The following is a 24,509-nucleotide window of genomic DNA, read 5'->3' as shown; positions in this document are numbered from 1 at the left end:
AATGAGTAATAAAGATGAATGAAATTACATAAAGAGTTGCATTTTTCTGGTGGCTGCTGTGTCCAGGCTCAGAGGCAGCAGCACGAGGAGCCTCCACTCCCATCTTCACATACATTACCCACCAAAGTTGCCTTCATTACCGTGAAAGGGTCTTCAGCATTCTCTGAAACATCTCATAGCCACTGATTTCTGTAAAATTCCTGCATGAAGCCACTGGCAACCAAGCAGTGGCCTGGGGCCTGCTGCTTGTGGCTTACCTTGTGCCAAGAGCATTGAAACACGTGGTTTTAAATGATGTATTACGCAATCTGAGGTGGGGGAAAAAACCCCAAAGCTTAGATACCATACCCGAAAAAGTTTTCTGAGAATTTCCCCACTTCAAGCACTTTCAATCAACAGCATGTACTTCTAATAATTACCATAATGATCATACTATTGTGCTTGCTGAACATAAACCGTGAAAGAAAAAGTGTATTACAGTGAGCTTTGTGCTCTTGAAGAGCGGACAGAACTCCACTACTAAATAAGTAGTAAAGTAGGTATGTTTATTTCCAGCTGGGACGCACGGGGGATCGCTCCTCCAAAGCCATGCGTGCCGACAGCTGCATTCAGCTCGGTATTTACCGGGTTACAAGTTCCATATTCATTAAGTTTCGCAACACGCCTATACATATTCATCACCTAGCCCCGCCCAGCCTCGCTTTGTATTATGATGAACCCAAAAGTCATTTACATCCGCGTTGCGCTTGCGCAGTGTGGTTTGGTGTTTTCTTGGTAGGGGTCTTCGGGGGTCTTTTGGAGGAAGGCTGACGGTCTTCCTCGTCCTGAACTTTTAACCTTTCTTCCCCGCGCATGCTCTTTTGTATCCCTGGCCTTTGAGACTAGTTTGAGCTAGTTCGCAGGATGTCTGTCTGAGACCCCCCTGGTTTTATCAGAGTTCTCTTATCTTTTCTTCCTGCCCTGGTATGCTGACCAAGCTGGATGCATTGTTCCTGACAAACTAATTCTCCTGCTTCCCATCCCCCTGATTCACTCTGATTAAAAAAAAAAGCAACAACATCATCCTCAATTAAAATGGAATGTAGGCATAGCAAAACAAAGCCTCAAACTGAGAATTAAAACTGACTTCAGTTCCTGGCTTTGTCACTGTCAGGAACTTCCAAATTTCAAGTAGGAAACTTTCAAGTGGAGTAGGAATAGTCCTTGCTTCTTTAACACAGTGCTTTGGTTCCTCAGACAAAAACATGTAACATTAACATTAAAGTATAACCTATTATTATTATTAAAAGATATTTTCCTGTTTAAAAAGCCAGATACAAACCAAAATGACTCATTGTATATTGTTTAAAAATTCAGTCTAAACTGGCATTCATATTCTTGAATATCTGAGAAGACCTGCAACTGCATTTCATTTCAGTCCTACTTCCTGCCCTCAGTTAGCTTCTTGTGAGTTGGGGTCAGCTAAGTTCAACATACCAAAGTACATAAAACTTGGGTATTTTTTAAAAAAAATACATGAGACCACTAAGCCACCCACTCTTGCCACTTCTAGAAATTATTCCCCTTCCTCTGCCCCCAGCCACAGTCACAGAAAAGACGCTGATATAAGCAAAACCAGAACAGAGGTAAAAATACTCATTTTAATTCAGAACATTTAGTGTATTTACAATAGAAAGTTTCTCTCTGGTCAAGGGATTAGAGACTAAAAAAATTCATGTTAAAAAAGTGTGGATAGCCTGCACCTGGTGCAGGCTAATTGATTTTTTCTTTGTCTGGTTCACCCAGGGTAATTCCAATGAGAAAGTGATGGTGAGAGCCTGGAGATGGTACCGGATGGCTCTCACACCCAAGTAGCAATCAGAGAATGCAGTCCAGGAAGTAGTGTGAAGTTATTCAACAGTTGCTAAAACATCTATACAGACACATACACAGTCCCATTTGCAGTTAGATTCATTGAATCATCCACAGGTAGATAAGCAGGCAGACACGAGCCTACTGACCTGTGTGCAAGCACAGATTTGCAGAGGTGCTCATGCTACCAGGTGCATAGGTACCACCTCACCCAGGCAGATGCACACACTCCTTCCCACCCTGCACTTGGACAAACACACAGGCAGGTGTTTTGTTAATGCTAACTTACATGGTTTCTAGATACAGAAAAAATACTTGAGAAAAAGAGCACCAACCCTCTCATCTGACTCACTGGCTTGGAATCCTTACTCCTCTGGAAGCTGAGGGAAATGGTGTGGAAAGCATAATGTGTCTCACAGAGAGAGCCACCACTTCTGAATCTCCAGGAGTCTTTTGCTACAGCAATATCTACTAGTTCCTACTAGTTGACACCGAGAGGGGGCAATCCTCTCCTGCTCCCAGAAATAGGCACATCCTCCCACCACTTCCTCTGAGTCTGATTTAGCAATCAAAAGGCTGCAATATGAGCCATTTCAACTGGTTGATCTCGCAGAAAAATAAATCCGCAAGAAGCGAGTGAGTACTTTAACATCTGAACAGTTGGCTTAACCAAATCACCCTACAAGTTTACCCACCACATGACATGTGGAGCACCTGTTTCAGCAATAACTTGTCCATAGAAGCTGATCTGTGATCGAGTCACTCAGAGCTCCTGTTTGCATCTTGGTCAGAGTCCACACACCACTTCCTTTATGAGGTGCCTTCCCTCCTTGGGAAAGGAGGTGTTGCAGAGGTCTGCTGTGGCTTAAAGGTGTTGAACTGTATGGTGGTTGAGAAGCAAACCTCAGCCTTCCTCCAGCATAATCTGCTGTCCCCAACAAAACCAGCTGATGAGTGTTAGAAAGATGGGGAGATAAAGGAAAAGGAAGAGAGCTATGATCCCATCTTAACAGTCAAAGGCAACTAAAGCACAAATATACTAAAGATGGTTGTGGAGGCTGCAAGTTTGAGGAGAGTTCTGGTTTAGCAAAGCCTCTTGAACAGCATCACTACAGCCACTGAGCTCCATCTGGTTGAGAACACAGCTGATGTGCTCCACAGTGGCAGCACGGCCCATCTGCAGTTTCCACAGTCTGAGCATTTCATACTGGGCGTCTCGCAAGCGCCGGTGCTCCAGCTCAATCCGCTCCAGGTCGTGGTCGCTCAGGCCCAGGCGCCGCACGAACTCCTTCCACCGAGACGGCGGCACGTGATCCACCACAGTGTACAGAATAGCAGGGTCTGAGAAAAGAGAGGGAAAAGCATGAGAACCAAGATTCTGCAGCCTCAAGTAGAATGTGAATAATCCAGGGCTGGAGGGTGCCTTGGGATCTTGCAGTGCCCCCTCTTGTAAAAGTCTTCTCCAGTTCTCCAGAGTAACCACGCAGACTTGTGTGATGTCCAGACTTGCCCTTATCCCTCAGAATGTAATGGGAATGTTTCCATATGCTCTTGTATAAGGTTATGAGCAGAGTTAAGCACATATGCTTAGGGCCTTGATGCCACACATTCTTGAAAAAGAATGAATTATTGAAATTATTCTGGGTCGCAACCCCAGAGGCATTAAGACTGACAGCATATCAACACATATGACAATCCATTTTGCTGGCAGGGAAAAGGGACCACAGAAAGGCCTCGCACAGGTATTTAGCATGTGCAGCCTCATAGGCTCTGGCCATGCTTCTGCCTTTGTACTGTGCCATGTGTGAAGTACACACACAGGTCATGTGAATTGGGTACGGTCTGTGCAGCATACTCCGAGCTGCATCTGCATAATTAGGTTCTTGTTTGACTGGGGAAGGAGGGAAGGATGGGAGAGTTTCACTTACTGTCTGGAAGTTGTGTCTTTCTGGCAGGTCTGACACAGTCTGGTAACTCATGTGAACTTTGCAGCAGAGGTGCAGATGGGGTTGTGTTTACTGGCAACTGTGTTTCTTTCTGGGACTCAGGAAGGATGGAAACTTCATTTCTTTTTTCCCCATCCTGAAAGACACATGACATAGTTCAGAATCACCCACAGCAGCACAATACACCTATCTCCTGCAAGTAACCACTAGCTTTATATGCTAAAATTTATCTGAGATAGGTGGGGAGCGGGTGCTGAGATTTTAATTCTTCCTACATGCCTTATTTCAGCAGAAGACACCAAACATTTCTTTCCAGCAGAACCCAAAGAGTTTAACTCTTTTTTGGCACCATAAAACAGCAGTCCAGAAAAAAATATTTCTTTACAAAATCAAGTAAGGCTGGGACCACAAATCACCACCATTCTAGAAGCTCCACATGCCACCTTTCCCATCAGCCACCTCTGTAAGGCTGTGGAAACCCCACCTCAGCTGCTGCCTGGGCCCTGTTATTTTGCAGAGTTACCTTGGACCTGAGAGAACGCTGTGAAGCAGCACTGAGAGGCTTGTGGAGTCAAGATCTGAAGTGAAGTAAAATTAATTAAATCCTCCAAGCTTGGGGTACACAGAGAGAAAAGTGGATAAAGGAGCAACTATTTGAACAAAATGCATCCAGAAAAAAAAAGCAAAAAGCCAGGAGTTTGAAAAGCATCCTCTAGAAGAGGGGAAGTAAAGTGTTACTGGCTCCACCCTCTACAGGAAAAGACTTCTGAGTAAAACAGCCCTATTACTCAGCTCACTTGCAAATACAAGGCCTGAAAACAGCCCATGGGGAAAAATATTACTCCAGATCCCAGGCTAACATACTTTAAAGTGTAAAATAAGCTCTTATACTCATCATCTTGCTCACCTCTGATACCAGCTCCTTGGTTGTCTGTGGCAAAGAAACTTCAAAGAAAGAAGAAAAAAGAAGGCAGAAATTACTTTCACTTCCTCTTGTCCCAAAGAAAACAGGAAAGCAGCTATTCACAATCCTGCCCTCAAAAATGTTTTACAGCAAAATACATGTCCCAGAAATAAGCTCACATGCACTTCCAGTCACAGCTATGGGCCTGCATGCAGAACTGTAACAAGAGCCATGGCTATTTAGCTCTTGTGCTACTCTGGCCTTGCAGCAGAGCAGAGTAAGGGGATCCCCCTTTTTCCCTCGCACGTGTGCACACCCAAAAACACACAGGGAATGATGTCCATCCCAATCAGTATCACTGCACATGCTGCTATACTCACCACAGGAGTAGAAAGATGACACTATCCTCTTTTTCTGGACCAGCTTCCAGACTCTATGTGCAACACAGAGAATAGAGATAACTCCAAATATTGCAACAAGGATGCCAAGTACAAGGTTTCCATCTGGACAAAAGTAAGAGAGCAAATGCATGAGTGACTAAGAAGGGAGGAGGTAAGTGCTGGAGAAAGAACAGCAAGTGAAGATTTGCAAATGGTAGGGAGAAAAAGGATAATGGTTTGACAAAATGGAAAATGTAACCCTTTACAAAAGGCATTAACAGAACAACAGCCCACAATGAAAAGATTCCGCTGCCCCTCAGTCTCCTGAGCACTCACCCAGCCCAGATGAAGTCGGTGAGGTAGTCACTGGGCTAGGACATAGCAAGCATTCTTCTCCAGTGCAGCTGAAAGAGAAAATCAGAGAGGTGAACACACGTGCAATGAAACCCTAGCCATTTGCAACCATCCTAATTAACAGACAAGTCAAGATGGGCCTGCAAAGCAGAGCAATGCAGTGTGACTAGTGACTTTAGGTTCTTAATGGGCTGATGCCACACAGAGGAGGTGGCAGACGGGATGACCTAAATGCCCCAGAAAGGTAATTAGAGTGTTGTAAAGTTATGTCTGGATAGAAAGAGTCGTGAGAAGAATTCCCTCACCCTGTGGAGCTCCTACTGTCTCTCCTATTCAGTGGTGGGGCATACAGAGTAAAAAAGCTCACCTGTTGCAAGGCTTGCAAATGTTACTACGTGACAGGAAGAACTGAGGCTTACACCTGCAAACTGCATCTTTGTTCTTTGAACCTATAGGAAAAAAAAAAAACAAACAGAAACTGTTGCCATAATCTGGACAGGGAAGAAAACAAAAGGAAAAAAAATCCACTCCAAGATGGACAAAAGATTATCCTTTTTTAAGCCTGGGAAACTGCTACTGAAGAAGAGGAAAAGGACTTGGTCTATGTTTTAAAACTGAGTTGGGGGAGGATAAAAGTAATAAAAATAAGAGTGCCACTGTCCTGTAGGTGGGCACCTGTGTAGAGGCTTGGAAAGGGACTATAATTACAGTGCAGCTGAAATTAGTCTAATGTGCAAAAAGCAGGAAAAGTCACTCAAGTTCAAGTATGACAGGAAGGGGAAACTACATTAGTCAGGCCAAGATGAGGGAGAAGTGGTCCCTGAACAGCTGGGACTTGTGGGGAAGTCAGTTTGGGGCAGGGAGAAATCACTTCAAGCCACGGGACACATAACCACTCTTCTGATGTTGTGAATGCAAGGGGTAAGAAACTAAAGAACTATTGCTTCTAAGCAAGTCACAGGAGACAGCCTGACTAAAACAGGTGTGGGGAGGAGCAGGCAGGAAAAGTGATGGAAGAACATCAAATGGCATGAGAGGAGGGGAAAACGTACTAAAACAAGGAGCTAAATTGTCTGGTGAGTGAGGGATGGGAATAAAACAGTTCTACATCAGCCAAGAGGGAAGGAAGCTGCTCAAAGACAGCGTACGACAATGACCCTTGAGGAGAGGCGTAAGTGTGGAAACTGTGACAACATGATTGAGCACAGGAGGGAACACATTCACCAGTGAAACCACAAACCTCCCACTAGGCAGGGTAAGAGATGGGAAAGGGATCAGGAGCAGCATAGTTTGCAAAGAAGAGAGGATAGCTTTAAGACAAGGTAGGGTGTGGGAGCAGCTGGACTGGAAGCACTGGCCCGCTGGATGATTAAAGAACAATGACTAAATTAATTATAATTGTATCTTTTGTACAGATCATGACCAGCTGAATAAGATGTTCAGAGGGGAGGGGGTGTCCCTGGGCTGGAAGACCGCCACTAAGGAATGTATGTACGTGCCAACTGCAAGAGCAGTCGGCGTGTGAATGGGCACAGATGTAGGACATCTTGTTTGGCTGCACAGTTGGATCTGCCTGTGTGACCTTATAAAAGAGCTAATCAAGGAAATAAAGTTAGTTAGTGCTGCATCCAATACTGACTCATGCCTTCTCAGTCACCACAGTAGGGGATGTGGAAAGAAGACATTCAAGGGACATGGAAAGAATTAAGACTACAGACAGCAGTGTTTGTTTAAGATCTCTGATTCCTGACTGGAGATGAGGCATCTTGGGACAGCTAACAGAGGTACTTCTCCCAGACACCAGCATCATCCCAAGGTAGTGCCCATTGCCACTGGGTATAGTTCAGCATTACCTGAGCAGCTCTTTGCTTTAAAACACTGCACAGAACACTGTGGTGGTTCAGCAGCTGACAAGCAGTTCAACTGAGCACTGGGACCAGAGGTGTTTTCATCCATTGTACTCAAAGTGCTTCAAGCAGTTGGTAAGGGAAATACAGTGAGAATCAGGAGACAGACAAACAAGGAAGGCAAGGGGAAACCTGCTTTAGAGCATAAAGAAAGACCTTGCTTCAGGACACACAAGGCAGACGCACCAAAATTAAGTAGAAAGTAGCTCCTCACAACAGCCAAAACCAAGAAACTGGTCAAGGACAAAAGAAAGCAGCTATGATAGGAAACAGGGACTGATGCCAGAGCAGGCAAAAAATAGCAGCCTTTTTGGGGAAAGAGGGCAGACAAACCTAAGAGTTGTTCCAAAACTACCATCCTTTCAGTGCAAGGCACTGCAGATTATCAGAAAGTCTACCCTACTACAGTACATCCGTCCTAGAGCCATATCCATGCCATACTCACAGCGGGTAATAATCCCATTGGCACACAAGCTGCAGTTCCTACACTGGAAGAATTCAGATTCAGAATCAGTCTGATACTGATTCTTCTGACAGCCACATACAGTATCTTGCTGTGGGGTGCAGGGGGTCTCAACTATCTGCTGGAGTTCTGAGGAAAGAAAGGAGAAATGATTATTTCAACCTCTTGCTTCACCTTCAACTGAGAGCACTGTTATGATGATAGGTATTTGTAGGAACCCAGAGTACCGAGAATATTTCTCTGCCTGTTTTTAAGGGTTCTTACCCCCCTGAACAACATTGTTTTAACCTCCAACCTTGGAAAAAATTACCAACGATCAGAGAAGAACTAGAAAATACAGTGGTGTGAATTAGGTGATAGACTACTATGTAAGATTGTCACAGGGTGAAAATTTAAGAGGTTTTGGGCTTCTCTTTGTAGTAAATAGATAAGAGTAAAAAATATCAAAATGGAGGATTGTTGTTGTTCTCTAAACCTTCTTCTCCTTCTTCTACTACTCCATGTTCTGCAGTAAAAGTAGTTTGGAATGACTGGACAGAGAATTCCTCAGTTCCTGCCCGTGTTACTGAATAATTGGTAGGAAAGTGAAAATAATATACTTTTTTAGTAACCATTGGTTAAATTATCTTTAAAAGGCTGTGTAAATCTTGATAAAGAGAGACTTCTCTCCTGCTTTCTGTGCTCTATGCTGTACCTGGGTCACGCTAGTGGCTCTGTTCCTCTGATAAGACTTAATAAACAACTATCCGGCAACACTGAAACTCCAGGAAAAGTCTTGGTTTATCTTTGAAATGCCTTGCAAGGACTTTTAGAAAATTCTCTCCCATCAGGAGGGATTTGATTTATGGCACGGTTCAGTGTCAGGTATTGTTATTCCCTAAATTTCACAGAAAAAGGCCAAAAAGGCCCACAAACTGTATCTCAGACTGTATTAATTTGGTAACCCTTATTCCTGCTGTCCCCAATCCACTGCCACACGCTGTCTTACCCATTCAATTGCTTACTTTTCCAAGCTCCCTCACTCATCTTGCCATCCCCCCCAGTCCCCATCCACCACCACTTTCCTCAGATCCTGCAGATCTGACAGTAACTCACCTGTCCGGCAGTGTGTGCACCGGAAGCATTTAGACATGGTGTTATCAACAGCTGTGAATGTGCCATCAGCACATGGAAGACAGACAGTTGCCTGGTCAGGTCGATCACAGTCTTTTGCCTTGTAGGTACCTGCAAGAAAATCACTTAACAGAGCTCTGGCAGGGAGGCAAATGCGTTGTGTTAGGGAGGACAGGAGTCACCAGTTCCTCAAAGAAGCCCTGGTGTTGGTAACGTAAGGACCAAGAATGCTTCCTCTCACCAGTGTGAACAACACTGACCCGTAAGAAGAGAATAAGGAATAGGAATAAATAAAAGGAATAATAATTTAGTTGGGTAGGAATAGGTACCAAGCAAAGAGAGAGCTGATTAGCTATAGGAAAGAGACAGTCTGAGGGTGCAGGACAGGGAAATGACTGCAGGGTGAAAGTCACTCCTACTGTATTTATTTTGTGTACCTGCATGACACCTCATGCAGCAGTGGGTCTTTCTGGGGTGCAGGTATTGTCCCACTTGACAGTGCATCTGTTTCTTTTCTCTCCTCAAGGGGTTAGAGGGGTCTCTTCTATCCAAAGCTACCCGAGGGGCTTGCAGTGTATATGGCACTGGAGTAATTTCTATAGATTCCTTTGTCAACATGCAGACAAATATCAGAATAACCTGTAAATAGAGAGGGAGAGGAGAGGAACAAGGTGAGAAAACATTATACCCCCCTGCAGACTGCACCTCTGACTTCAGCACTTAGAATTACATCAAACCATAACAATGAGTTCAGTTTACTTGGATAATTCTGTTACTGGAACCCTCCACTGACAAATGTGCATGGGGAGATGATTAAAATAAATAAAATAAACCCCTACAACTCAATGCCTGCCATCTGTGATATTAATATGCCTTTCAATGGCCTCTATGGCAAATTGGTTGTATATAAAACAAATATTTTTCATTATGTGCAGTTTATACATGGAATGCCTTGAAAATGCTTCAGCTTGCATAAAAGTTACACAAGAGCAAAGAAATGTTTTTATTAAGGAAGGCAGTCCTTAATAAAATGCCCATGTAGAAACAGTTCCACAGGGAAGAATGCATCCAGTACTTGCAGTTCCACTGAATAAATACACAAGATGGGAAGTTTGGAATAAGATGGCAAAGGAGGATCTCACTGTCAGCAAAGTATAGGAAATTCTCCAAGCCAGACCTAGAGCAAGCCCGACTTAGAAACATGGGAAACTTAGGTTTTTGACTTATCCCCATGTCAAATGCACATTCTTCCTCTTAAACTGCAGCTGTTAACAATCAGCCCGTACAGTCCAACACAAAAATGTGCAGTTTCTTCTTTTTTTAATTCCTTTATGATTTGATTTTTATTTTTTTCATTTGAAAATTACTGTTGTCATGCCAATCTTAACAGAAATATTAAGACTGGCATGACTGCCACATGACTGCAATAGAGTGTGACTTTGTGCACCCCCACACACATAAACAAAGGGTTAAAGAACAGCCTGTACAAATAATGAAGGATGCCTGGACACTGCTTTCAGGACACTATTCCCAGCAGTGAAATTGAGAAATACACTGTTTATTTAATGGCCCAAAGGTCTCCCCTCTGGTAAGACCACAGCATAAATGACTCATCAGCAAAAGATCCTGCACCAGAAGGATGGTAACATATTGATTGAGATTGCAGCATATCACAAACATGACTCCTTTGCCTGTTGGCCCAACAGAAAAACAAACCCTGGGCATATATTTCAAACATGCATTCAGACAAGGAAAAAACATACAACAACAAAATGGTTAAAAAAAAAAAAACAAAAAAAAAACAAAACAAAACCAGCTAAAAACTGGGCCCAAGATTTATGAAACCTGAAATCAGCAAGTTTCTACAGTAAAGATCCATCCCATACCAACTGATGACTCCTGAAGAATATGAAAGATTTGTCCAAAACCTAGTTTATAGTACCATGAAGAACTATAGTTGATGCCTTCTCCTGGTCTTAAAATCAAGAATCAAACACGGTTAGAAGGAAAAAAGAGATTTCACCTCAGTATTTATTTTAAGGATCCTTAGGTACACTACATCCAGGTGGAATGCACCTCAATGCAAACTGCAATGCCCCCCACCCTCACCTGCCAAAGATCTGGTATAGCATTATAGGTTTTACTAGTTAGCATATCTATCAAAGATTCCCCAGTGAGAGGCTCGAGTGAGCCCCCCTCCCCAAGGAACCTTCCCCTGGATGGTTCTATCTCAGTTTACAGAATGTGTTCTGGAGAGGACCTTGGGGTCTGGGGCATTCTGATCCCTAACTACAAATGGAGTCTAAGGATGTAGGCAAAAAGCACTAAGAATACAAAAGCTATAAAAAGGTATATAAAAGGGGTATAAAAGAAAAGGCAAAAAATCATCATGGCATCATAGTAGCACAATGAGTTCTTCAACCCTGCATCTCTGTCATCCCCTTTGCACACAAGTGATCCTGGCCACACCATCTGGACACACGTGTGTTGATGCTTCTGAGTCTGTTACAGATGTACCAATGTACTCTATGCGTCAGATCGTGGGAATGATGAAAATTAACAAATTCTTTTTGAATATAAGCACCACCCCCCCCAATATAATCTCACACAAAGTTTTACCACACTACCTTCCCTTTAATTGTACTGTTTTCCCACCTTGTTTTTTTGAAAGTGGTAAGATGCCCAGCAGTACAGGCACAGCTTCAGACAGAGTTCCTTTTTTTTTTTTTTTTTGCTTTTTCAGCTAGAAGAGTTATAGCAAAAGCAAAGCAAACCAGTAAGGGTAAACCACAATGCTGATACCAATTTTGTGGTAGCAAGCTTAACAAAAGATAACACAAAATGAGATGGCTATGACAGCCCCACACTGTCCTGTTTCTCTTTCAGAATTAAAGCCTTGGGGGAGAAAGGTACATACATAAAAGCAACTTAAAACCTCAAGAAAGATGGAGTTTGCAACTCTGACAAAGCTAAAACATCATTTTTCTAAGAGCTCTGACATATTCAATAGACCAGATGCTAAAATGGTGAACATGAATAAAGAGAACCACATATGTGAATAGCTAGCATTTCAGACCTAATGAGTTGACCACAGGATAATTGAAAGCACTCCAACAACTCCTAAATGAAACTGAAAATGGTTTCAGCAGCTGACAGTCTTACAAGATTTATTGCTTGCAGGAAAATGGGTAAAAGATCCTTCACACAGATGGTCTGACACACAGTAACAATAAAAACATCTAGTTTCTAGATTCTCTAGTTAGTGATTAATCCCCTGATATGAGAATATATACAGTCAGCCCGTAAGTCACACAAGTCAGCAACAGAAAGAAGATGAAAGCATCTAAGATTAAGCCAAAAATACAGAGAAAATTGGTCAGATACACCTTCAAAGCCAAAAAACAACAAAGTGTTTTCAATTTTTCAGATTGAAGAAGGGGCGGTCAATAACTAACTCATGTAAGCACAAGTTAACTATTGGGAGACAGCAAATGTTAGTTCAGACAGATGTTAATTACAAAGCCTGGGAAGCTGAATTCACCCTAATCTTGTCAAGATAGAGGGGACAAGGATCATCTCAGACACTGCTGAATCATTCCTCAAAGGACTACGCATGCCCAGGGTGAAAGGTGAAAAGTTCATGAGAGGATGACTACTGGTCTTCACCAGAAAGACCCCCGAGGAAGAGGAGAGGTCTTCCTCAGCGTGACCACCAGGACACACAGCGCATGCGTGGCCCATATGCTAATGACTTCCAAGAAATAATTTGTATAACCACACCTCTCCCAAAGAATGTGATGAATATTCATAATTTAACCCTTAATACTGTGTTGTAGAGAGCACCAGGTGTGTGTGTTTGGAGGAGCGATCCCCACACACCCAGCGCGCCGAATAAAGCAAATACCCACTTCTCTGACTCTGAAGTGTCTCCTGGCCCGGTTGAGGCGTGATTCAAGATTAAGTGAAAGCATGTCTGTAAGTGTAATCAAACCAGAGTAATGTGTTATTACTGATCATAATCTGAGGAACAGTCACAGGCCACAAGTGACTCACAAACCAATGACTTGGCCATCCAGGAGAATTATTCACATGGTGGAAAAAAAAAACCCACCACCATCTTAAGCAGCTCCCCAAGCCATTCAGCAATACACTGATTTATACCAATGAACAACTTCATCAAATTCAGATAATACATGAAATTAGAATAGCCTGTTCTGTTTCAGTTGGAAGGCACCTACAGTGGTCATCTGGTCCAACTGCCTGACCACTTCAGGGCGGACCAAAAGTCAAAGCCTGTTGTTAAAGGCACTGTCAAATGCCTCTTTGTCTTAGGTTAAGATGTAAGATACAACCAGAAGTATGTATTCTATCACCCTCTGTTAAAACCAGGTGGGGCAGTGCTCCTTATCTCTTCCATGACACATCCCTGATAACCCTCTCCGGAGGGATATCTTCTGTTAATGGGCCATCCAGCATCACTGCGTAACTCACAGAATTGCATCATCCCATCGTGAGATGCTCTGCCCAGGGGGAGGAACCAAGCATTCCTACCTGGATATAATCTGAGGTTTGGAACACCACAGTCAGCCCTTACCAACTGGTAAGGAGGACAGGAGCTACACGGCCACCACTGGACCTTCAGAGGAAGACCAGACCCTTCTACAGGATCACTGCTTCAACAGGACCACATCTCTCATTTCAGGAGGACTGCAGCCACCATCTAATCAGACTGCTACCACCACCCTGCCCGACAGGGTGTCAGGTTGTATCCTGACTCTGTCAGTGTTTCTGTACTACTGCATTTATTTTTAATTTTCCTATCAAATTGTAGTTCTGATTTTGAATCTCTCGCTGGTTTGCTTTCAAACTAGTACACTCTTAAACACTGGTGGCTTGGGGCATTGACCGCCTCTCGAGGAAGCCTGTCTACTGTCTGACCACCCTCTTGGTAAAGAAATGCTTTCTAGTGTCCAGTCAGAACCTCTCCTGGCTCAGCTTTGAACTACTGCCATGTGTACCAACACTGGATCCCAGGGAGAAGGAAACAGCACCTCCTCCCCTTGCCCTCTTCGTGGAGCTGTATAGAGCAAAGGTCACCCCTCAGCCTTCATCTTTCCAAACTACACAAGCCCAGAGTCCTCAGCAGCTGTCATGCTCACAGGACATGCTCCTGCGAGGCACAGGGCATAAGAGCCCTCCCACCAACTTTGCTGCTGTTGAAAATTTTGTTTTATTTGGAAGTAGCTAAGTGCTTGTTCGACATAAGTAGAGAATTGTTAGGCTGCAAGCTGAACTCTATCTGAACCATGTGGCTGTGAAGAGTAAAACAAAGATGGATGAAACTTGAAGATACAAATCTGAACATTAATAACAGGATAGACAAAGCTGTAGCTTAAACATTACTTAAAAATTAATAGCTAGAGTGGACAGCCCATAACTCACGCTATATGAACTGTAACAACCATATTACAACATGGACAATGGAACTGACCAAAATCCCCAGCAAAACCAACCTAAGAGGATGTGAAGGTGACCACATGGCAACTACCTGATAGTGAAACAGTGACCCAATGAAGAGTGAGAAAACCCCACAACCTAATAATGCTTTTGGTCCAGACTGTCGCCTGAGGGATAAGGAGTTTAGATCATAAAGGTATAATTGCCCAGGGATTTCTTTGTTGGGAGTCCCTCTTTTGAGGCATCTGAGTTGAGCTACAGGTAACACACTCGATTTGTGCCAATAAATCTGTCTGATGGAGATGAGAACCTGATTTCAGAAATTTCTTCAGCAGTTTCCTTTCAAGGACCTTCAAATCGTTAAATTGTGAGGCTCCGAACTGCTCGCAGCACTCCGGGTGAGGCCACACCAATGCTGAGCACAGATGATCCTCCCTTCTGACCAGCTGGTGATGCTGTTTGATGCACCCCAGTACACGGTTTTTGCCCTCTGGGCTGCCTGGGCACACCCTGCTGCCTCCCACTGAGCTGCTGCCCACCAGCACCCTCAGTGCCCTCCCTGCAGGGCACCCTCCAGACACTCCTCTCAGAGTTTATATTTGTGCCTGGTGGTAACTGTCCCCAGGTGCAGGATCCAGCATTTGGACTTGTTCAATTTCATTCCACTAGTCATTGCTCAATGCTCAAATTTATCTAGAATAAGTACATTGAACAGAACTAGCCCTAGAATTGAGCCCCGAGGAACACCGCTGGTGATCAGTCGCCAGCCAGATTTAGCTCTGTTTACCAAGCACTGAAGCCTCAAGTTGTTGATAAGAGCTTGCCAAGGCAAAGTTTAGAGGTCTTCTGCAAGTGAAATAAGTTGATTTTCCATTGTTCGATGTACAACACACTCCACTTGCCAGTATAAAAAACCAGCACCCACTAAACAGCTTCATAGAAAAGTGGACAATGTGTATTACCTAAGCCAAGTGCTAATTCAAACCACACACATGATGCACACCACTTCATATTTCAGAGAGCAGGGACTACCCAGGAAAACAGAGTCAGCAGAAACTCTCGGGTTTACTTCTTAACCTGTTGCAGGAATAACCAAAATATGGCGTTACGCTGCTTCCTTGAAACATTCCACCTCTGCGGGTGACAGCTGTGTTCCCCGCACATTCTCCTCACACGTAAGGGGACCCTAGTTCCTTCCCATGTCTCACGCCAGCACCTAGTGCCCAACACCTACAGTGAAAAAAGGCACAGCACAAGCCCAAAAACTCTTCTGTGCAAAGTTTTGACAGCTGAGACAGGAGTTAGGAGCCTTTCCACAACTTTCACACTGAAATATTCTTGAATTACTGCCACCACTACAGTTTACACCCTTGCTGCTGCTTCTGCCTCACCAGGCCATGCACAGAGAACTACGAGTGAGGTGATACCCACAGAGTAAAGCAAAGAAAGAAAGGAAGGGCAAAGATAAAAGTGAAGAACACAGCAAGATGCCAGAAAGATGGGTGGGACAGTGGAAATAAGGGACAGTTGAGAGCAGTGTTCTCAGGACAGGGATACTTAAGACACAGTACCTGAAACAGACGGACTGCACAGGGAAGTGCAGCTTATCAGGGCTACCACGAGGTTCCCAGACCTCACGAGGCTAGGAAATACCAAATTACTCAGCATGAAGGGCTTCAGCTCTGCTGCAACCTGCCAGGCTCCTTGCCTGCAGGGAGAAGGGTGGAGGGAGCACGTATAGTGACACACAGGTTGTGATACCATGATGATTTTTTGCCTTTTCTTTTATACCCTTTTATACCTTTTTATAACTTCTGTATTCTTAGTCCTTTTTGCCTACATTCTTGAACTTGTTTGTCAAGCTGAGAGACTAAACATTTTAGAAGCTTCGTAGCTAAGGATCAGTATGCCCCAGACCCCAAGGTCCTCTCCAGAACACATTCTGTAAACTGAGATAGAACCATCCAGGGGAAGGTTCCTTGGGAAGGGGGGCCTCTCTCATTGGGGAATTTTTGTCAGATACGCTAATTAGTAAAACCTATAATGTTATACCAGATCTTTTGGGGGTGTGCATTGCAGTGTGCATGGAGGTGCATTCAACCTGGATGTAATGCACCTAAGGATCCTTAAAATAAATACTGAGGTAAAATCCCTTTTCCCCTACAAACCGTGTTTGATTCTTGATTCTAAGACCAGGAAAAGGCATCAGTAGGACAGTATGATGGGAAAGAAGGGATGGAGAGGCTTGTGCTGGGAGCAACAGTTGCCTCTTCTAGAAAGTCAGTGGATGCCTAGAGGTGGACCAAGGCCAGTCACAGAAAACACACTGAGTGGGAAGGATGGGGATTAGACGGTAAGAAATTACTCCTGCCCACACACAGCATCTTGAGACCCCACACCTGTTCACATGAACTAATAGGTATAGCAGGATGTTCTGCCTAAGTGGGAGTAAACAGCTCAAGCTTTACTCTGTCAGAAGAAGTTACAGTGGTAGATGGAAAAGAGGGTGTCATGCTGCTTTTGGTATTGAAGAATGCTGAGATCAGCCAGACTCATCAATCCCAAACATTCTGAGGATGTGAAAAACAATGTTTCCTGAAAGAAACTGGCACTAGTGAGTATGTGATAAAGTTCCTGATTAAGGAACCAACAAATTACAGCATTGATAACTTTTCTAAAGCTGCTGATCTGATATGGCTAGCCTACAAACATATGACTGACAGCCCAGTCACATATTTTACCAGCGGGCACTCCTAATACACCCCTTCTAGAAGTGTGTGTGGAAACTCCTCTCCTGAGTGGGGATGCCCCTCTAAGTCACTCCTCAAGGCTGAGCTAAAGAGATTTGCCCACAGTTGTTGGTATGGGTGAGTAATACCAGTCTCTACACAATATTATTTTGCAATATTTAATACTGTTGGTTCAATATTGCTTGAAAAAATAGTACACTATACTAATAGTTATAACTATTGTGTTGTAAATGTGAATGAAGTCTTTTAGTCTCAGCATTATCATCGTCAATGAAATAAATATTTTATTCATATAAATATATTTAGTTTGTCATCCTTAATCCTCAGGGACCAAGTTGCACAATGGATTCCGTTATAATAACGTAATCAAGCGCTTCTCTCATAAAAGACTTTCATTTTGCAAATTCCATTTTTAAACTAATTAACTACCTGCAAATAAGAGGCATTATGAGTTATTAGAGTGTCTCAAAATATTTCTTAATTGAACGTTACCTTGGCTTAAGAATCCAGCATGATACACACCCAATGCACAAGTATTCTACATATGAGTCATCTGTTAGCATTTTTGATGAGTCATAGAAAAATTAGTCAGCTTGGCGGCTTGGACAAAAAACCAATATCCTTCTCAGACTAATGAGCTGCTAAAGAAATCAGGGTGCAGGATTTAGCCTTATCTTCTTTGTCTGGTTCAGCCATTTCCAAAAGCTCTTTGACGTTTACATTTGTTTTAGTTTGCTATACAAAAATGAAAGGGAAACCAGAACTTCTGCTTTACACATTGAGAAACAAGAACCACTATTACAAATAATCCTCCATTTTATGAAGATCAGATGAAGGAATACTGTATTTACGGCCTTGTCTAAAATCAGAAGACTGGTAATAGCTTTGATACAATGAAGAAAGGCCTTAGAAATCTTAACTTAAAAACCAAGAAATTGTGATTATCTATAAAGATCATGGACTTCACATCATGAAATATCATATATATACAGTATGTAAAGTTAGAAGGTCTTATTTCATATTAGTACAGATAAAGAAAATAATGGAGAAGTCAGTAGGTAATAACAACCATAAGAAAATTTCTTTGGAAGTTTTCCCTCAGAGCACAATGTGGTGAACACTGCATCAGAGTTCTGAGTTCACTGACCCTCGACACCCCAGTACTTTGCCTGCCTGTGTTCAGGGCTGAGTTTGACTGAGCTGCTGTTCAGCCTCACATCAGAGTGCTGATGGAGCAGGAGCCGTGGGAAGGCTCAGTGGGGTCCTTACTTTTCCATCCTGAAATGATTTTCAGCTGGGCACAAGCCCTCGGCCCCTGCCCACACTGTGCCACAGACCTGCTCATGCCCCTTGTCAGTGACTCACTAGGTGAATTTTTAAGTCAGGTAATTGTCAAATGCCGAGTTCTACTCACTGGAACAGATACATTCCTGTTTGTTTTAACAGAGAAATGTAGTGACATTGCTTTGACATGTACTTTCCACTGTCAGGTTCCTAAGACCGTAACACAAAGATATGTGCTAGCAAAGAAAGCACTCAGCTACCCAGGGATTACGAAAGAGAACACAAGGCATCTGCCCCAAATACAAACAGAGCTTCTTTGTGATGACTAAAGAAAATGGGTAAGGAAGAGCAAAATGACAACACTGGGCTCACCACAAATAATACTGCTGATGCAGTATTATTAAGTATGGATTACTTAATGAAAAGGGAAAGGCATCCAAATTGACAGTACTGGTTACTTGTGAGAAGAAAAATGACCACATAATTGTACTTAGCACAGACCCTAATATAAATGTTTCATTTGGCTAGAAGCAGAAATTAAAATTAGATTATTAAGCTGTAAAAGTTCAATTAATCTGATTGGTGAAAACAATCAGAAATGCAACCAAATGCTATGAATTATTAGGAAAGGATTTGAGAACAAAACCAAGTGTTGTTATGACAATATATAAAGGATTGACTCTGGACTGTAGTCCTGGTCCCCAATCTTGAGAATATAAATTAACCCAGATATAATAGAAAGAAAAGTAAAAAAGACCATCATTGGTACAGACTGGCTGCCATAAAGGGAATGATAAAAAATGCTGGTCTATAAAAGAGAAACCTGAGCCAAGGATACTGTAGCAGGCTCAAAGTCATGAATGCCAAAGAGAAGGTGAACTGGGATGACTGTTCTCGGTCTCCTCCAATACAAGAACTAAGAGGCATCACATAAGACAAGCAGGAGACAGGTTCAAAACAAATATAGGAAGGTACTTCTGTAGCAAACAAATAGCTGAGGTATGGGACTCCCTGAGAGAGTGCTGGCTCTGCCAGAAACCTGCCCTGGTTCCAAAACTGATCATCACACCCACCAGCAGAAGGAAAAACCCACACTCATGTGTCTGAAATATGAAGAAGCCATTTCATTTCACATTCCTACAGTCCCAGACCCCTGGAAGCCAGGAAAGTATTCTTATTTTTTGTTGCTGTACACTTGCTCTGCTCCAAAACCCTTGGCAGATGTTTCCTGGTCACTACTGGAAACAGGCTGGTGGCCCAACAGTTCCTTCTTACAATGCACTTGGTGGCCTGGTTTTCAATTTTTATATAACGTAGCTTCTAACTTCAAAATGGCAATTTCTCCCTTTACTTTGAAAAGAAATCAGTGCCAGAAGTACCCTTATGGCTATTCTATCTTTTTTCTTCATAAAACTGAAACTTCCATTATATATATATATATATATTTTTTTTTTTTAATGTGACAGAAAACACACTGGCCTCAGTGAAGACAGATGCCATTTTGTCTACTGTAAAAGTTAGGAGTGCATGGGGAAAACAACGAGGACCTAAAAATGAGTTAAAGGACAGGCAAAAAGAGTGAATGCATGGAATCAGGCTACAGGAAATTCTGAAGAATCGCAGGAAGCATACAAGAATCAGAAGAGTAGAAGGGAGGCATCAGGGGGTCAAGAAACACAATGAGGGCAGAGAATGATATGCCAAGTAAATGACACGGAAAGGAATGGAAGGGCATGCAACAGAGTGAGACCTGAAAAACTCTGAAAAATAATTTTGAAAAAAAAGAATATTATTTTATTGAAAATATAAACATCTGTAGGAAGTACAGTGTTATTGAGAACTTGAAATGACATGCAAACAGGAGGGGGAAAACATCTTCAAAAAGAAATCCCACTGAAAGACACTTCCTCCAGTATCTTATTTAACTAAAGATAATATAATGAATTTGGGGAATCCAATAGGTTTTTCTTTTTTTGCCAATAGAATGAGTAACATCACATATAGTATCTGATTTACACCGAAATGTCTGCACCTCTATTCTTAAGACAGAAATACACTTTTCAGGTTTGGTAACTGCTTTGAAATCTATCCATAAGTCAACAGCTTATGTATCCTGCCTAGGTCCCAAGATGGTAAGTGATCCACAGCTAGAGTCAAGGTGCTCCTGCTCCTCAGTTTTAGTTGTGTTGTCCTGCCATTGCTAACTTTAAGTCTATTACCTGGTTTCCAAACTTTTCAAGCAATAAAAAACCCCAATACCAAACCCAAACCCTGCCGGAAGAAGGCAACCTTTCTGACCACAAATTAACAACTAACCCAACATTACAAGTGCACTGCAGCCAAGTGCAAGTGTGTATTACTAGGATGCTCAGGTATTTAGGGATAAACAGTTTGACCTTGTAACCTCAGAATTTATAGCCATGTCATGATGTTGAGTGACACCACCCCACTGTCACAGCTTTATCACACAGCTGCTGATACCAGATAGCCATTCACGTCTGGCAATCACGTTATTCACAAAACTCTCCGACTTCTTTTACAACTTTTTACCCTCAAAATCAAAACGGGCAGCTTAAAAGTCTTGCCCTAAGACGCCCGGGGAGGCTAAAGAAGATCTACCGGTCTACCGGCAAAGCTGAACTTGCTTTTATACAAATCCCGTGGTTTGGGGCGTAGCTACAGCCCACTAATCTCTGTTTAAACGCGCGCAGAGTGGCATTTGCGTGCGGCCGGCTGCACAGCAAAGCGGGGGCGGCTTGTCCCCGGCCCCGCACAGCGGCGGCGGGAGCCGGAGCGGCTCCGATTCCAGCCCGGGCGGCCCCGATTCCAGCCCGGGCGGCCCCGATTCCAGGCCCGGGCGGCCCCGATTCCAGCCCGGGCGGCTCCGATTCCAGCCCGGGCGGCCCCGATTCCAGCCCGGGCGGCTCGGTGCCCCCGGCCAGCCCCGGCGCCCGGACCGCCCCGCGCGTTAACGGCCGCGCCGCGGGCTCCAGGGAAGCCACCCGCCGTTCCTGTAAGCCCAGACGCCTTTTCCCTGAGTCAGGGATAAACCCCGGAAACGGCGCCGGCGAACTCGGTGCCCAGCGGTGGCCGCGAGCGGAGGGATGGCAGGCGGCCGAGACGGCGCTGCCGCTGCTCGGCTGCCCCGCGGGCGCCCGGCGGATGGCGCAGCTCGGCTGCCCGACCCGCTCCCGCCGCTCCGGCACCAGCCTCCCCTGCGACGACCACCGCCCGCCTCGCCCTCCCGCAGACTCCCCGAGCCCTCCCCCGCCGCTGGCCGCCCCGGCATGGGGCTGCCGAGAGGGGAGCCCCAGCCCCTCGGAGAGGGCGAGCAGAAAGCGGGGTGTCCGCAGCCAGGCTGCGATGGGGAGCCCGACGGTGCCCCAGGAGGGTGGAAGAGAGCCCGGGCCCGAAAGCTCGACGGCGGACACCGCTCTGCGGACCCGCAGCGGGCTGCAGATCCGCGGGACCGGAGCTGTCGCCGGGCGAGGCGGTGTCCCGCCGGCGCACGGCTCCGCTCCGTCGGGAGCGGCGAAGTCCCCGCCGTGACTTACCGTCCCCAGCGAGGTGCGGGGCAGCGCCGGGCCGCGCATGGCTCCGCGGCCCGCTACATCCCCATGGCAGGGTCCGCCACGTCCAGAGGACGCCGCCCCAGCCCTCCCAGCGCCGCCGCCGGAGCAGCGCGCAGAGTGACTACCCCGTCTCCAACTTCCTGGCAGCGGCAGCAGGAAAGAGAGCGGCGAGCGGGAGGCGGCCCGGAGCCGCGCCGCACTCGGCCCGCCCTCCGCCGCGCTCGGACCGGCGTCGGTGGTATTCCTTAAAGGTCCTGATGGACAAGCTGAACAAAAACAACGGATGGTGCATCGAGTGGCTAAAGCTGCTAGAAACGCACGGGAAAAGTCAGAGGAGGTCCACTGAAATCTTAAAAGTTCCTTGACGCAGGAGTGTTTCACCCTTCAGCTGCACGTTCCATGCGAAACTTAACCATGTACTTGTAAGAAAAAGACTTCTTGCATCTTAACTGCCTTAATTTTAAAGAAAGGCATTTTTCAGCCACGATCCGCATTTCTAGAGTCTATATGACCTTCCTGTAGTTTTTAATTTAAAACACTCATTTTCCTGTATGCTCCAATGAACCACCTGTACAGATAGTGCAAATACAAGCAAAGCAACGTGACATTTTGTGTAAGCCCTGCTTCATTTAATATATCCTCTTAGCATGTTTGAAAAACAAAAACACAGCTAGGAATAAGTGACTAAATGATAAAGAACTCCCCTTCATTTGTTGCCCATTAAGACTTCCCCTTGGTTTCTGCAATTGTCTCTATACTCCAGACAAAGACATTAAATCAAGTTACTAAGCATTGTTTTGGAAGAATCTGCCCATTTTAGTACAAAATGGGTGCAACTCACTCTGTGGACTGCCTGAATTACTGCAGAGAAATCCAAGCACCACCACAGACTGTTCCTACTATGGAGTTGCTTACCTGCTGTGTGGAAGCCAACGATGGCACATGCACAGGAGAAAACAAGGAGGGCACTTTTTCCACACTTCGGCTTGGAATAGCTCTGACTTTCCAGATGCAAGTCCCAGGAGGGAAGGAAATAGCAGAATAACCTGCTATCAGATTGCAGCCATCTCCAGGGATAGAGGTGGAAAAGATTTTGTCCCGTTCATTTCCTTGCCTCAAATGAGGACAATACAAAATTAGCCCCAAAGGGAAAATTCTGGCACACAATCTGTGAAGAAGGAAATAATGTTTTTAATGGGCTATTTCAGGTTTAGCACATGCTGTTGTGTGAGTGGATGAGGCACATCATATAATCTTCATGGTGTTTCAGCCTTCAAGAAAAAAAAAGAAAAGAAAAAAAAAATTCTCTAGAACCACACAAATGTCAGGGAAATCCCTGTGAATCTTCACATTTGACTCCTCCCAAGCTTGGGGAGGAAGACCTCACAGCCCACTGCACATTTGACATTTACACCAATGTCAAACGCATCAATGCACATCCACTTCCCAGCTTTCACAAGAACTCCAGGTCCAGGCCTCTCTCCATGCCTGCCACCTCCCTGCAGCCTGCCAGGTCTCCAGCACTTCCTGAGATCCTCTGGCTATGGGCTAAGGCCCGGAGGGACTGAGCCCACCTTCCTGTCACACAATCAGTGGCTTGCAGCTCGTCTGACAGCCCAGCCGCTTTACTCCCAGGCTGCAGAGCTGTATTGGGTTTGCATAACCAGGTTTTGGTAGTGGGGGTGCTAGAGGGGTGGCTTCTGTGACAAGCTGCCAGAAACTTCTCACATGTCTGACAGAGCCAATGCCAGGTGGTTCCAAGATGGACACACTGCTGATCAAGGCCAAGCCGATCAGAAATGGTGGCAATGCCTCTGTGATAACATATGTAAGAAGGAAATTAAAAAGTTATTGGGCAGATGTAATTGCAGCCAGAGAAGAGCAGAGTGAGAATACGTACAACTTTGCAGACATCAAGGTCAGTGGAGAAGAAGGAGGAGGAGGTGCTCCAGGCACCAGAGCTGAAATTCTCCATCATGAAGACCATGGTGAAGCAGGGTATCCCCCTGTAGCCCATAGAGGTCCATGGGGATGCAGAGATCCACTTGTAACCCATGGAGGAGCCCCATGCTGGAGCCGGTGGATGCCTGAAAGACGGCTTTGACTCCATGGGAAACCTGTGCTGGAACAGGCTCCTCCCAGAGACCTGCAGACCCATGGAGAGAGGAGCCCGCACTGGAACAGGTTCCCTGGTAGGACTTGTAACCCTGTGGGGGACCCACGCTGGCTGGAGCAGGCTGTTCCTGAAGGACTGCACCCCGTGGAAGAGTGAGTCATGTTGGAGCAGCTCTGAAGAACTGTTGCCCGTGGTAAAGAGTCACATTGGAGAAGTCCGTGGGAGGGACCTGCTGGAGCAGGGGAAGGACTCCCCTCTCTCCCTGAGCAGTGGCAGAAACGTGGGATGAACTGAGCGTAATCTCCATTCCCTGTCTCCCTGCGCCGCGGGGGGCGGGAGGGTCGGATGGAGGAGAAGGTGTTTTTAAAATTTATTTTACTTCTCATTATCCTGCTCTGTTTTTGTTCGTAGT

The 24,509-nt window shown here is 44.8% G+C and overlaps 1 protein-coding gene and 1 long non-coding RNA gene across 2 annotated transcripts; both read right to left on the bottom strand.

Annotated features, from left to right (window-relative positions):
* Positions 1-1,620: 1,620 nt before the first annotated feature.
* TNFRSF1A (TNF receptor superfamily member 1A) lies at positions 1,621-22,179 on the bottom strand. The gene is made up of 10 exons (XM_039558336.1): positions 21,964-22,179; positions 9,356-9,557; positions 8,901-9,029; positions 7,788-7,934; positions 5,803-5,884; positions 5,418-5,485; positions 5,082-5,204; positions 4,705-4,742; positions 3,780-3,933; positions 1,621-3,192 (listed from the first exon to the last, which is right to left on the bottom strand). The coding sequence occupies exons 1-10, from the start codon at positions 22,000-22,002 to the stop codon at positions 2,891-2,893; spliced, it is 1,284 nt and encodes a 427-aa protein (XP_039414270.1). The 5' UTR covers positions 22,003-22,179; the 3' UTR covers positions 1,621-2,890.
* A 973-nt stretch (positions 22,180-23,152) lies between these two features.
* Positions 23,153-23,918, bottom strand: LOC120410595. The gene is made up of 2 exons (XR_005602897.1): positions 23,882-23,918; positions 23,153-23,252 (listed from the first exon to the last, which is right to left on the bottom strand). It is a non-coding gene; the product is annotated as an uncharacterized LOC120410595 (long non-coding RNA).
* Positions 23,919-24,509: the final 591 nt, after the last annotated feature.

This window comes from Corvus cornix, chromosome 1 (assembly GCF_000738735.6).
Source record: "Corvus cornix cornix isolate S_Up_H32 chromosome 1, ASM73873v5, whole genome shotgun sequence".
Taxonomy (NCBI): Eukaryota; Metazoa; Chordata; class Aves; order Passeriformes; family Corvidae; genus Corvus; species Corvus cornix.
Note: the sequence above shows the minus strand (reverse complement) of the source record. Positions and strands in the feature narration are given on the sequence as shown.

Bases quoted from the DNA above. Each gene is read 5' to 3' on its own strand.
- TNFRSF1A (XM_039558336.1), bottom strand. From the start codon at position 22,002: ATGCGCGGCCCGGCGCTGCCCCGCACCTCGCTGGGGACG. The intron at 9,030-9,355 runs GTACACAAAATA...ATTTTCTTGCAG, and splicing joins CTGCATGAGGTGTCATGCAG to GTACCTACAAGGCAAAAGAC. The intron at 5,885-7,787 runs GTGAGTATGGCA...TTTTTCCTATAG, and splicing joins CAATGGGATTATTACCCGCT to GTTCAAAGAACAAAGATGCA.